Source organism: Cenococcum geophilum (assembly GCF_001692895.1).
Source record: "Cenococcum geophilum 1.58 unplaced genomic scaffold K441scaffold_4, whole genome shotgun sequence".
Lineage (NCBI taxonomy): Eukaryota > Fungi > Ascomycota > Dothideomycetes > Gloniales > Gloniaceae > Cenococcum > Cenococcum geophilum.
In genome coordinates this window covers 4,673,646-4,688,698 of record NW_027137562.1, presented here as the reverse complement: position 1 = coordinate 4,688,698, position 15,053 = coordinate 4,673,646, and the positions used below count along the sequence as shown (strand labels likewise).

Here is a 15,053-nt window from a genome sequence, read left to right as displayed (position 1 = left end):
CGCTGATTCAGACGATGCTCGCGAGGGAGAGTTGGCCGTGTCCGCCTGGCTCCTCGCTGACAAGGACCATTCACGACCTAGGAAATCTCTTCTAAGAGAATCTTATATAAATTATAGCACCAATACGCAAGCTGAGAGAATTAGTTATTAATTCTATATTACATGTATCGCTGCGAGGCCCTGTCCCCCCACCGCGAGTACGGAGTAGAGGGCGGCCAAATTCGCCCCCCTAGCCCCCCCAGCTCCCTACTATCACCCCCTTAGGAAACTCAATACCCGCGATACTCTCTATGTTGCTAGGGCCTTAACATGCACCGGGGTGGCGCCATCTAGTGCGCAGGGCGCGAGCGCGTCGCGACCAAAACAACTTAACAACTTCAACACCATGATATGGCCCCATCTACGCCTGAAAAGCTATTAAAAAGTGTGGAAAGGGATACTATAAAACACACTCGATTCTTTACTCTTTGCGATTCACGAAACCAGGCGATTCTCTGGCTAGAATCTATAGAAGAGAAGATACTCCCATAAGTTATGGATCAAGATCCCAGACTTTAGGGTTATTATCGCGCTAAAATTCCATAGTTCTACTTCCAGCCGCCATAAGTTTAAGTCCTCTGGTCCAAACTCCCTTCTTTACGTCCATGCCTAGCCTGTAATCCCCAAAGACCGCGTGATGATCCTCACGCGCGTAATCCGAGCAACTGTCGCAGCCACAATCATATTGCGTGTACCAGTCTACGCATCTCTCGAATGTAGGATCGCATATGTCCTCAGGCTCGAATCTGACGAAACAGTGGTATTGTATTGGCTTATGAATGTGGATGAGCTTTACGTCTTTAAGCTGAGTCAAGGAATTTAAGAGCCCAGACCAAGCACCCTTCTTAGGGGTAGTAAGGTTCAGTTCATTAAACACAACGGTTTTGATGGTGTCACTATGCAGAGCGATAAATTTTCGAAGGTCACTAGCGTGTATATTAATTTCTGAGAGCCGAAAGTCGGTTATTAAGGGAAGCGATAATGTAGCAAGTAGGCCGCCGACAAATTTTTCGAAACCTATAAAGTTGAAATCTGCCAGATGAAGTGACCGTAGGTTCGTTAATGTTTGTAGGCTCTGGCCAAGTTCTTTGATGTCGATCCCCTTGGCCATCGAGTATCTTGAGTCAGATTTCTGGTATTTGTTGGTGTATCGGAAAAGTATAATCTCTTTCAAAGCTGGATTTAGAAATTTGTTCTTTGAAATTCCGGTAAGAGCTGAGATAGTTCTTTGCGTTAGGGGCCATGAACCTGATGAGAAGCATTCCCTTGCGAATATTCCTGTGGTGTTGAGTGCTAGGGCTCTACACGTCTCGCGAACTTGTATAATCGCGTTTTTTTTGCTTGGAATGAAGTTAAGTGTATGGTTGATAAGCTCCACTGGAAGGTCTGGAAGCGATAGGGCCATAGCAACGAAAGTAGCAAATAGGCTGTTGAATATGGACGTTGGCGACAATATAATAGAGACCTAGGTAAGATTAAGCTTCGTAAACACAATTAAAAGCTATATTTCTAGGAAAAGCTTACCGTTTTCTAATGTTTAACAGTTTAAGTGTCTAAAGAGTGGAAGACAAAGTGTCTGAAGAATGGAAGATAATAAGTGCGAGTTATATAGAAGATGTTGCAAATTTTGTAACATCTACCATGGATCTAATCCAGGCAGAAATTGTTAGCTTTGGGGAACTGCAAACTTTAACGATCATATTCTCCTAAACTAACGTTATCCCTTAACCCGTTTGGGCAGGCAGAGGAGAAGGCCAGTGCGCGAACACAAGAATCAGAACAACGCGTAACGGGTTAGCCAGCCAAACGAGACAGCCACCCATTCGAGACAGTGCACGGACCTCCTACTAAAATTAAAATCAATTTGATGCCAAAATCAAGATCAATTTGATATCAAAATTAACCCAAATCTACCCTATTACACAAATATACTATAATCCATTGGTAGTCCCTTCCAAACCTTCTTTGTAAAGGTAATAACTCCTTATAATGCAGCCCTTCTTTCCTTTGCTGTAGCCTCTTCCTATTCCTTTTGAAGCTTTTCCTTGTTCTTCTTTTAAGCCTCAGCCACAGACAAAACTCGCGCCTTCCTATATGCAGCTTTTGTCTTACTATAACGCTGCTTCTTCTGCTTTTTAAGAAGCTCTTAATTCGTTCGCTTGAGGATTGTATTATTAGCTACCGTACTTAAGGTAAACTGCTAAATATTATATATAACTTTAGAACGAAAGGGTGATGCACCTTATAAAAGCTGCCTAAATATAGCCGTAAGTTTCTCCTTTACGGAAGGAGACATAGGTATATCAAATTGATGGCCATTCTTATCCGTAAAGCTTATGCAAGGAGTCGTTGGCTAAGTCGTTAGCTATATCTTTTGTAAAATAACTAAAGGATTAAACGGTAGAAGGCCTGTTGCTCGCTATATACTTACTATATTAGTAGGTAATATAACTTCGTGTTATGCAGCTTGGTAATACTTAAGGAACTTAGGTTTAGTAATATTAACAGCTCTATAAAAGGCAAAGTCGTAGAGGCGCTTTTTATAAGCTCTTGCTAAAGGACTAAATATACTAACATCTAGGGGTTAAAGTAGGTGTGTTAAATGAGGTAGTAGACAGAGAGGGATAATCTTATAAGTCTCGTAATACTTAGCGAACTATATTAATACGTAGCTCTTATATCCGTTAAGAATTAATAAGCAATAGATTCCTTAGAGTTGTGGCTTTATATATTAATTAAAGTGTTTTAACCAATTAACTATAATATCCAAATTTATCCACCCCAAATCGCTTACTTAAATTACTATTTTATAATTAAGTTCGGGTAATATCTAGGATCGTTATACTTGTTTCCCTTAAAATATAAGGTAGGGAGGTAATTAATATTAACTTAATATATACTTAATAATAGACACCTAATCGCGATTACCTAGCTTTATAATAAAGGCTTAAGCCTCTAATTAAGGAATAAGTACCTTAACCTTATCGCCTACCCCTATTATAATTCCTTTCTTATCTATACTATATTAATTACTTAGGGGAATCGCGTACTTAGTAATAGTAGCTTTATAGAGGTTAAACTATTCCTTAATAATATTTGGATCCTTAGAATCCTTTCGCTTTTAATTAAGGCCTTAGGTAAATTAAGCTTAAAGCTTTAGGTATTAGGTAAGGAAGTTTTTATACTAGTATTAGCTAAGCTTTAAAAAACATCTTCTTTATAATAAGGATACTTTTGGCTATAGATTTAAGGTATTAAATTTAAGGTAGCTAACCCTAAGCTCCTATAACGGGACTAGCCCAGTTATAACGGAACCTTATAACAAGAACTACGATAGGCTCGTTAATGGGCTAGGTGTGTAGGAAATGCAAGTATAAAAGTTAACAACGTAATAATAACTGGTGGAGTGGTTGCCTAACAGATTAACTCTAATTATATTCTAAGAATTACTATAAGGAAGGAACTATCTAGGTAGGGATTAAAGGTCCTTAAATATATAACCATACTCCTATAAAATCCTTCTTGTACGTAATAAACGTGTGCTCTATTTGCTTTATAACGGATTATATAGATTATATTATATAACCTTAGTTGCCATTTCTTGTTACATAGTTCTATCGGCTCCATTCTAGACCCTGCCTAAATTAACCAACTAGCTTCTTCTAACTCCTTTCCTAGTAGTCGTAACATTGTACTTAAAGCGTCCGTAACACCATCTCCCTCCTCTCTATCTTTATCCTTAAAGATTCCTAATATTTCTAAGTTATTTACTAGAGGTGTAATATCCGTCTAATTAATTTGGTTAATATTGTTACTTATTATACCTAAAGCAATTTCTTCGTCCTTAACTATCCGTCGTGCTCGCACTATTACTACGATATTGTCTCTTAGTGAGATTATACCGTCTCCATATTCTTATTATTTAAAAGAGGGGTTAGTTTATATTATATTAGCAAGTCCATCTTCTTAACAACCGTCCTCTTATTTAGAGTGCACTAAAGCGAATATTTATTCGTCTTATAACGTTCGCTTTACCTCTAATGCTAAATATACGCGATCTATTACTCTTAATAGTCGTCTAGTTCCCTAATTAATTTATTTTAGGGTCTCGTGTTTAATCCGCTGCTACTTAGCTAGATAGTAAACTATCTTAAACCCTTACTAAGTTAAAATATTCCTATAACGCGGAATAGAAGGCCCTAAATACTTAGATCGCGGCGTCTACTCGTTTACTTCGTCTTAAAAAGGTTTATAAGAAGGTCTATTTTAAGGAGTAGAAACTTATAAAACAAGGTTTATAGGAACTTAGTAATAAAAGAACGGATTCTCTTTTAATAGAGAAGGAAATAGATTTAAGTAGTTCGGCAACTACTCTTTTTAGGTCCCCCTTAGGTGACTTATTCTTTAGCGATCCTTCTTTATTAATACTGCCTAACCTAATTTCTTCCGATACTCCTATACCTTTCTTATAGTATTCTTTAAATTTTCTAGTAGTTCTTAGGTAGTCTTAGTATAGCCTATCCACTTAACCTTATACTATATTTTATCGTTAACGTCCTTATAACTAACAATCTTTAAAACTTACTATTTATCTTCTTCCTATTCTCTATACGTGTCTACTTTATAAACTAGTGGCTTAATATTCCTATATACTAGCTCTAGTATTACGATATACTATATAGGGTAGATCTTTATCTTAGCTAGTAGGTTTAACTTAAATATAACTAGTAAAATCCTTTATATAATTTTAAAAGGTCCTAGTCTAACATAGTCTAACTTCTTACTTAGTTATTAACTCTTGAAATTTTTATATAGTAGCTATACTTTATCTCCCTCCTTAAGATCTAGTCCCTTAGATCTCTTAGCATTATAGTACTTTTTCATTCTCTTTTATACTTTCTTTGCTAATTTTATAAGGTCTATATAAAGATTTATTAACATCTTTATTTTTTCTTTAGCTATACTACTCGTTTTTTTTACTTACTATAGTAACAACAATATTCTTAGCTTATATCTATAATTTGCCTTAAATAGTAATATGCCTATTCCTTCTTAAGGTGTTATATTATATGCAAACTATATAACTAGTAATAACAATACCTAATTATTTTGTATATAATTAATATAATGCCTTAAATACTACTCTAGTATCTAGTTTAATCTTTCCGTTTAACCATCTGTCTGTAGATAATATACGGTAAAAGTTACTATTTAAACTCCTTACTCTGCTAAGAATACTTCCTAGAATACTACTATAAATCTTAGATCTCTATCTAATATAATTTTACTTAGTGCTCTATATCTTATAAATACTTCTTTAATATAGATTTTAGCGATATCTTCCGCTGATATTTCTTCTGTGTATGCTATAAAGTATCCCTACTTTATAAGCTTATCCACTATTACTAAGATTATATTATAATCTTATCCGGTAATAGGATCTCTTAATTTTAGCAACTTAATAATAAAGTCCTATAATATAACCTCCTATGGTCTCTTTAGTGTTTTAATAGGTTATAGCCCTCTATATAGCTTATACCTTATTAGTTTATTTCTCTAGCAATCTAAATATTCCTTTATAACTTTTTATGCTAAGCCCTAGATTCTATTAATAATATATTCCTCTTAGAGTCTTAACACTAAGCCCGTAGCCCCGTTATATCCTTAAGTTAATCCCTTATAGAACTCTTCCATAAATTACTTAGCTATGCTTCTTAGGATGTACTTTACTTCTTAATATTCGTATATATCCGCCTATAGATCTTCTAGCTATACTTCTAGAATTCTTTACGCCTAAAAGCTCTCTAGTATCTTATAAACTTTTTCTAGCTTATCGTCTTCTTAAGTTACTGCAATTTTCGGATAATTATACCTAATTAATTCGTCTATATCCTTTCGCAGTAAAGCCCCTAATAGCTTCTTATTGTTTTATAGTTTAGCCTTCCAACTTAGAGCGTCTGCTCGTGTGTTGTCTATACCCTTAGTATACTAAATCTTAAAATAGTATTCTGTAAGTATCTCTGCCCATTTAACCTATTTTTAGTTAAGTTCCTTTACTATTAGGAATCCTATTAGGTTCTTATAATCCGTCTTAACTATAAATAGTTTCTCTATACCTTATAAGAATGCTCTCTATTCCTTAAGTGCTGTAACTATACCTAATAACTCCTTATTGTAGATGTTATAGTTTAACTCTAGTAGTGTTATCTTCTAACTATAGTATACCACTAGGTGCCATCCATCTTAATATTTCTATATAAAGTACGCCCCTAGTATATAGTCTGATATATCCGTCTTTATAACCGTCTCTAGTCCTAGTTAATAGATTTTAAGAATTGGCTCCTAGGTAAACAATTCTTTAACTTACTTAAATAGTCTCTACTACTCTTCTCCCTATGCCTATAGTTCTTCTTTCCTTATTAACCTTATAAATAGCTTAATATTCTTTAACCATTATACTATAAACCTCCTACAGTAATTGCAAAACCCTAGGAACGATCTTAACTGCGTAATATTCTCTAGTTCTTACCAATTTACTATAGCCTTAATCTTCTTTAGATCTATGCTAAGTTGGCCTAGTTTAATAATAAATTTAACAAAATCTGTCTTCCTTATAAAGAACTCGCATTTCTTAATTGCTACTAGCATCTATTCTTCCTATAGTCTCTTTAAAACCTATTTAACGTGTTCCCTATATTCTTCCTTAGTTATTAAGTAGATAATAATATCATTAAGGTATACCATAACAAATTTATCTAAGTATTCTTCTAATATATTATTAATACGCTTTTAGAACGTTACTAGTGCGTTTATAAGCCCAAATTATATAACTAATGGTTTATATAGTCCTTCCTTAGACCTAAAGGCTGCCTTCTATTTATCGCCTTCCTTAATTTTAATCTAATAGTACGCCTATCTTAGATCTATCTTCGTAAAGATTTACGCGTTGCCTATCCTATCCTAGATCTCGCTAATTAAGGGTAAAGAATACCTATCCTTTCTAGTAATGCTGTTTAACTATCTATAGTCGATATACAGCCTTAGTTTGCCATTCTTCTTTAGTATAAATAGTACTAGATAACCCACTAATAACTGCGATAGTCTAATATATCCCTTTTATAAATTTTCCTAGATAAACTCTTTTAATGCTCTACCTTCTTCTTCGGTAAGCTTATAGATTAAAAAGAACTTTAGACTTATTCCTAGTCCTAACTTTATTTTATAGTCCTATACTATATAATCTAATAGCTTCTTACTTTTTAGTGACCATAGTTTTTTGCCATACTTGTGGTATCTCTTTAGTATATAACTTAAGCCTCGCTTAGTCTCTTTATATATCACTCTAACTTAGTACTATACTAACTTAGTTTATTATCGTATCTTACGGCGTTAAGTATCTTTAATATCGACCTAACCTGTAATCTAATCGATCCTTAGATTGTATTTCTATAACTAAGGTATTCCTAATACTGCCTCATCCCGTCCTAATAATAGGATATCAAAAAATATCTTAATTCGTCTCCCTTTAATAGTTATCTAAATAGGTCCTATTTTAAGATTAATAATCCCTCCTCTATAGGCTATTAAATCTCCTAAAATTGTAACTAATAGGTAAAGTTACTCCTTCTATCTATAAGGTAATCCTATTCTCTTAACTACTACTAGTAAAATATGGTTTCGTATTACTCCACTATCTATTAGCGCTTTAAACTATTAATCTTACTATTTAACTCGTAAATTTAGGTGTTATTCTTAAATTCCTTTAAGGGTCTAAGGCTCTACCACTAGCTCCCTTTAGTTCTATAGGCCTCTACTTTTCCTAACTATTAGCTACTTAATTCTTATATACTTAGCTTACTCTTTAACTAATACCTAGTTCGCTTTTTATCTTTAATATACTATAGATACATATTCTCTAGGCATTCCCACCACTATTATTTATCTAAGCATTCTTTTATAAGGAATCTTTCTGGCTAAAGTATTAAATTTCCTTCTTCTTAAACCTCTGCTGGATGCCATCTATATATATATTTAGCATTTCTATACTATCGCTTATTTATTATCTAGTATATCCTTATAGGGTATTTCCGATTATTTTCTTTCGGATTCTTATATATCTTGTATATATTGTCTACGCATATAATCTATAATAGCGTATAGTATGCTAGGTGCTTTAGGTTAACTCTTAACTCGTCTTTATCTTTAAGTTTAAACCTTTATCGTGCTAATCTAAACGTTACAACTTTATTTATAGGTATTAAGATGCGTCTCTTGCTTCTCTAGTCCTCTAATCGTTCCTCTAAATCCTTTAACATTATAATTAAGGCTCCTTTAATATGCGTTATGGCCTTTTCTATAATTAGGTGGTCTTAGATAACTCTTTTATCCAACTATATATAGAAATCTTCCCACTTATCGTTGTGTTGTTACCTATACCACTTTTAGTATAGCTGCTAGAGTGTATACGGCTTATCCGTAAGGAAGTATCTTCTTATTACTACGTTGTAATAGCCTTTTATATATCGTTCCTCGAACCTAATTAGAATCCCTAGATCCTCTTTATTTTCCAGTTTAGTAAGCTACTTGGCTCTTAGTATGCCTACCCTAGGCCTATTAGTAATTCTTTATACTAGCGCTCTATCCCTTATACGTCCCAATATGCTAGATCTCTTATCTAGTTTCTATTCTTGCTATGTGATAATTCTTTGCCTAAACTCTTCTATAGTTTCTTTTAGTTTGCGTTTTATAGACTAATTCTTAAAGTTCTCTTACTTCTTAATCTTGGTATTAACTTTTTAATCTTTAAGCTAAACACTGTGTTCCCCTAGTAAGTCTTCTAGGTCTATATACTTATCTCCTAGTCTAACTGCTATTTATACTGCAGATTCTCTGATCTGTAAAGAAGCCTCTTACCTCTTATTTACGGGTGTCCTTATTTATACTCTAAATTCTTAACTCCTTTAGATTCTTAATCCTAAGCTTGCTTTTATCTTAAGCTTTACTTTAGCCTTAGTCTAACTAGGCTTACTTAGTATTCTTATCTCGTCTTAAGAGTCTTAAATCTCACTCATTTTATCTTAAGAATCTTATACCTTTAGGAAACTTCGTCCTAAGCTTATTCGTATATCACTAAACTAAGCTATTACTCTGCTCTATTAGTTACCGTCCGTTATAGGTCCTTAAGCTTGCCTTATTTTGTCTTAAGAATCTTAGTTATCTCGCATCTTATCTTAAGAGTCTTAAGCTTTTAGCCTTTTGCCTTTATTAAGTGCCGAAGTAGCTTGCTATTCTATTTTTTTTACGTCTTATAAAGCGATAGACATTATATCTAGTAGGGTCTTAATCCCTACTAATATTCCCTATTCTATAGTGGAATTATCCTCTACCTTTAGTATAATATCTTTAATAGCTATATGTTTCTAGTAAACCGCTTTTATCACCTTATCGTCACGGAATATTTTACCTATATTAAATTTATCGTCCTTAATGTCCGATCTGCGAACTAGTTCGTTAGTTCCTTAATATTTTAATAAACTTAGCTCCTATAGCTAATAGCTTACACCATACTTAGCGTCCTTATAAATTTAGTATACGTTATTATAATAAAACGCAAAACTTCTAATTAAACATTCTTTTGTTCCTTGTAGTATATTATCATCCCTCTATATATATATATCGTCTACTAGTCTTATCCCTTTTACTATATAGTAACTCTGCCTACTTCTATAGTCTCTAACGTAATAACCCTGTTTTCCGCAATTTATATAAGCCCCTTTTTTAAACTATTTTTCTTATTATAGAGTCCGCCTAAACGTCTTCTACTGCTAAGATCCCTAGTTTGGCCTCTGCTCCTTAGACCTCTAATTACTTAATCCTTATCCTTTAGGTTTCTATAGTTGTTTACTCTATCTCTTATAGGCTTCTTTAGTACTACTTAGGTCTATTAGCTCTGCGCCATACTATAGTTCTTAACTTAGCTTTAGTTATTGCGTACTTTACGCCTTATATAACTATAGAACTCTATTTTAGCCTCTCTTAGCCTGTTCCCTTTAATAGATCTAATTGTTAATCTTAATCACTTAATCTATTAATTCCCTTAGGGTGTCCGTATCTTCTATTAAAATAATTACATCCTAGACTTTAGCCTTAAGTCCCTATTTATACTATGCTATAAGCGCCCTATTATTCCACTCTACTTACGTCACTAATATCTGGAACTGCGTTATATATTTAATTGCTAAGGTTCGTTATATAATATCTTAGAGTTTTCTTTCCGCCGTAGTTACTGCCTCTAGATCTCCGAATATTTATATAAGTCGCTCTATAAATCCGTTTTAGCTTAAGAATATAAACCGTACCTTTTAGTTCGTTATTATTATTCTATTTACCTAGATTTCTATAAGGTAAGGCTTAAACTATTTAAGTGCTCTTCCTATTAAGAACAATCCCGTATACGCTATTTAATCTATAAGTGTTACTAGCTTTACTCCCTCTTGCGCAACCTTAAAGTGCATTTATATAAGGAATCCTTTAAGCTTTAACTTCTCTCCTAAAAATCTTTTAATTAATAGTAACTTTACCTTTACTGCGCCTATTCCGTTAATCCTATTTTCCAACGTCGCATTATTTTCTATTAGCTGGTCAACTATCTCTTATAGTTATCCGACCGTTACAGGTTACTATAAGTTAGTGTCTGCTATACTAGTGTCATTACCTAACCTTAAAGTAGTTGCCGCCGTTAATAGCATTATAGTGGCTGCTTTTAGTGGCATGTTGTTCGACTTTCTATATTAATACTATAACTATAGTAGTAATTATATAACGGAACCTTATAGCAAGAACTATAATAGGCTCGTTAATGGGCTAGGTGTGTAGGAAATGCAAGTATAAAAGTTAACAACGTAATAATAACTAGTGGAGTGGTTGCCTAATAGATTAACTCTAATTATATTCTGAGAATCACTATAAGGAAGGAACTATCTAGGTAGGGATTAAGGGTCCTTAAATATATAACCGTACTCCTATAAAATCCTTCTTATATATAATAAACGTATGCTCTATCTACTCTATAACGGATTATATAGATTATATAGATTATATTATATAACCTTAGTTACTATTCCTTATTACATAGTTCTATCGGCTCCATCCTAGACCGTGCCTAAATTAACTAACTAGCTTCTTTCGACTCCTCTCCTAGTAGTTGTAACATCGTACTTAAAGCGTCCGTAACACCAGTTATAGTAGGAATATCTTAATAAAACACTTAATAGATAAATTCCGACGCTTTAACCAAATTCTGCTAGATTAATTAAATTCTACTAAAGTCCGTTAAAAACCGCGTGCGTATATACGCACGCATCGACTACTAAGCCCCTAACTATTTAATTATATAATTCTCTTGTTATTCTCTTCTCTTCTTTACGTAACGTCTTATTCTCTACAAGAGCTATACCTATAGATTTAGATAGAATTTATATTATTCCTTTAAATCTGCCCCAAAGCCTCTTTGCGCCCTTATATTACGTTATATTAATACTAATACCCTTAAAATAGTAAACGAACTTAAATCCGCTACGTTAACTATTATAGCCCTAGTTAGGGAATAAATAACTATAATATAACAGCCCTTTATAGATGCCTTAGCCTAGTAATAAACTATACTAGAAGCTTAGTATTAGTAATCGATTAAAGCAATATATAAAGAACTCTATAACGCTAAAGTACTCGCGTTAAAGACCCTAATAGTAACACCTGTAAATAAAATTAAAATAAATAGATATAAACCCGACCTATTAAATATAAACCCTAAACTAGTAACGGTAGCTTAACCTATACCTATAATAAACCTAGTACCTACTACAAAATCCAAAAAGCTCCCTAACCCTTTAATGTTTAATAGAAATTAAAATAACCTATATTCCTTTATAACTAAGCTCCGTCTTAAACTTTTAATAAACTATAACTAATACCCTATTAAAGCTAGCAAGATTAGCTATAGAATGCCTTGTTTAAGTAAAGACGCTATATAAATTATAGACCTATTCTTCTATAACAGCATCTTTATTAATTTTAAAATCTTTATCTCTCTATTAAAATAAATATATAATAACGCTAGCCGCGAATATATAGCTGTTACTAAACTTAAAAACCTATAATAACAGAACCAAGACTTTACTAGCTTCTTTTTGGAATTTTTAGGCCTTATTAGTAAACTAGATTAAAATAAAGCCGCTAGAGTTACTGCTCTCCGTTAAGCTATTTTAGATAAAATTAAAGTATAGTTAGTAGGTAGAGAACTGCTAAAGGATTTACCCAAATTTGCTATAGTATATTAATAAATTAATAAGGACCTTTAATATAATAAATAAACTTATTCCCTAAAGCTAACTATACCTTACGTTTAAAACTCTATAAAACTAGTATATACCCTAAAGTATAATCCGTCTTTAAGACCTAAAAGCCCTATATATAACCCTATAGACCTTAATACTACCTAATCCTATATACCCTTAGGAACTAATAAATAAAGAACTTAAGCCGTAAATAGAGAATGCTTTAGATGCGGTAAAAGGGATATATTTAAAGGAATTGTCAAACTTACCCTTTTAAAAAGGTCCGCCGTAGTTCCTCTTAGCCCTTAAATTATACTTATTTTATAAATTATACTTAGTTACTATAAAGCATCTTACCTTTAGTTACTATAAAGCATCTTACCTTTAGTTAATTTAGAAAACAAATTATCCTAGGGCTAAGTTACGCCTTAGGATAAGAAGTGGAAGAGTATAAGTATTTAGGCTCTTTTAGCGCTAATATATAACACAACTCCCTTAATATACTCAGTAAAATTTAAATACTTAAAAAATAGAAGGAGGTATAAATGCTTATAGATAGTAGAGCTACTAGTATAGGCTTTATTAATATAAACTACGCGAAAACTTAACGCTTAAATTTAAAGAAACTTAATAAGCCCTAAGGCCTATAAGGCTTTAATAGTAAGCCTTTAATATATAGCGAACTAACGCACTACGCTCTTATAAAGATGCGGATAGGCAAATACCTTAAATACGTTTCCCTATTTATAATACCCTTAAAGCATTATAAGGTAATACTTAAATATAGATAGCTAAAACGATATAACCCTTTAATTAGCTGGGTTAAAGAAACACTAAAATTCCGTATAACCTACTACTAAAGTTACTGCTTAAAATACTACTTGCCCTATAAATATATACACGACTATTTAAATTTAATATAATATAAATTACCTTTACTATAAACTCCGAACTAATATAATAAAGTTATAACTACTAATCGCGGTAAAGAATGCGAAGATAATATATTAAAACCCCTTAAAATTTATATAATATAAGCCGCACCCTTTTATTTATTAGTAAGAAAACGAAACTATAAGATCTTTACTATAACACTAGAAGATATTAAAAAGGCGTTAGAACCGAAGCAATATATTAACCCCTAACCTCTTATACCTAAAGAATATCATAATCTAATTAATATATTTAAGAAATAATTCGTAGACTAACTACCCCTATATTAAGATAAGTATAATTTTAAAATAGAACTTAAACCTGGTATAATGCTAAAGTTCGGCCCGTTATACGGTATGTTACAATGATAACTAAATTAGACAGCCTACGGCGCTGGCTGCTAGTTTATAATGCCCACAGTTTCCTTCTACTAATTAGACGAAAATTGATAGGAAAGGGCAGCGGCTTAGTTTAGGGAAATATGGGTAAGCACGGAATAAAGCTTCTAAAAGGCATAAGACTCTTAAGACGAGATAAGTGAGATCTAGAACTCTTAAGATAAGACGAGGACACTATAAAGGCCTAATTAGATAAAGGTTAGAGCTTAGCTTAAGAAAGAAGCAAGCTTGGGGCTAAGAATCCTATAGGACCAAGATTTTAATATATAAATAAGGACTATTAATAGGACTAAGAAATAAGAGTTTAGATGTAACGGAGCCTTATAGTAGGAACTACGGTAAACTCGTTAATGGGCTAGGTATATAGGTATTGCAAGTAAGTTAACAACGTAATAATAACTAGTGGAGTAGTTGCCTAATAGATTAACTCTAATTATATTCTAAGAATTACTATAAGGAAGGAACTATCTAGGTAGGAACTAAGGGTCCTTAAATACACAACCGTACTCCTAAGAAAGTCGCTACTCTATCTACTCTATCTACTCTATTTGCTCTATTATAGATCTTATAGATTACACAGATTACACAGATCACATTACGTAACTTTGCTTACTATTCCTCATTACATAGTTCTACGGGTTCTATCCTAGACCGTGCTTATATTAACTAACTAGCTTCTTTTAACTCCTCTCTAAGTAGTTATAATATTATACTTAAAGTGTTTATAACACCATCTCCCTCCTCTTTATCTTTGTCCTTAAAGATACCTAGTATCTTTAAGTTATTTACTAGAGGTATAATATCCGTCTAATTAATTTAGTTAATATTGTTACTTATAATACCTAAAGCACCTTCTTTTTCTTTAACTCTTTGTTATACGCGTACAGTCTCTTCTATACTATTACTTAGTGAAGTAATGCTATCTCCGTGCTCTCGTTATTTAAAAAAGGGGTTAGTTTATATTACGTTAGCAAGTCCTTTATTTTAATAGCCCTCTTTTTATACAGAGTATACTAAAGTAAACATTTAATTATTCTGCGATGTTCGCTTAATTTCTAATGCTAAGTATACGCGTCCTATAACTCTTAATAGTCTCTAAGTTCCCTAAGTAATTTATTATAGGGTCTTATATTTAATTTGCCGCTGCGAAGCTTAATAATAAGCTATCCTTAGCGCTGCTTGCAGTTTAATATGCCTTAGAAGAGTCCGTACGTGTCCTTAAAGCTTAGCGTCTAGCTTACGCTTATCTTTAGCGTTTAGAATATGTTTATAAAAAGGTTCATTTAAAGAAATAGAAACTTATTTAATAAGGTTTATAGGAACTTAGTAATAAAAAAACAGATTCTCT

At 32.7% G+C, this 15,053-nt stretch overlaps 1 protein-coding gene across 1 annotated transcript; it reads right to left on the bottom strand.

Annotated features, from left to right (window-relative positions):
- Window positions 1-259: 259 nt before the first annotated feature.
- K441DRAFT_217341 (uncharacterized protein) lies at window positions 260-1,755 on the bottom strand. Its single transcript, XM_067640577.1, has 2 exons — window positions 1,564-1,755; window positions 260-1,504 (listed from the first exon to the last, which is right to left on the bottom strand). Exon 2 carries the CDS (start codon window positions 1,442-1,444, stop codon window positions 572-574), a length of 873 nt encoding a protein of 290 aa, XP_067509000.1. The 5' UTR covers window positions 1,445-1,504; window positions 1,564-1,755; the 3' UTR covers window positions 260-571.
- Between the last annotated feature and the right edge of the window lie 13,298 nt (window positions 1,756-15,053).

Bases quoted from the DNA above. Each gene is read 5' to 3' on its own strand.
- K441DRAFT_217341 (XM_067640577.1), bottom strand. From the start codon at position 1,444: ATGGCCCTATCGCTTCCAGACCTTCCAGTGGAGCTTATCAACCATACA.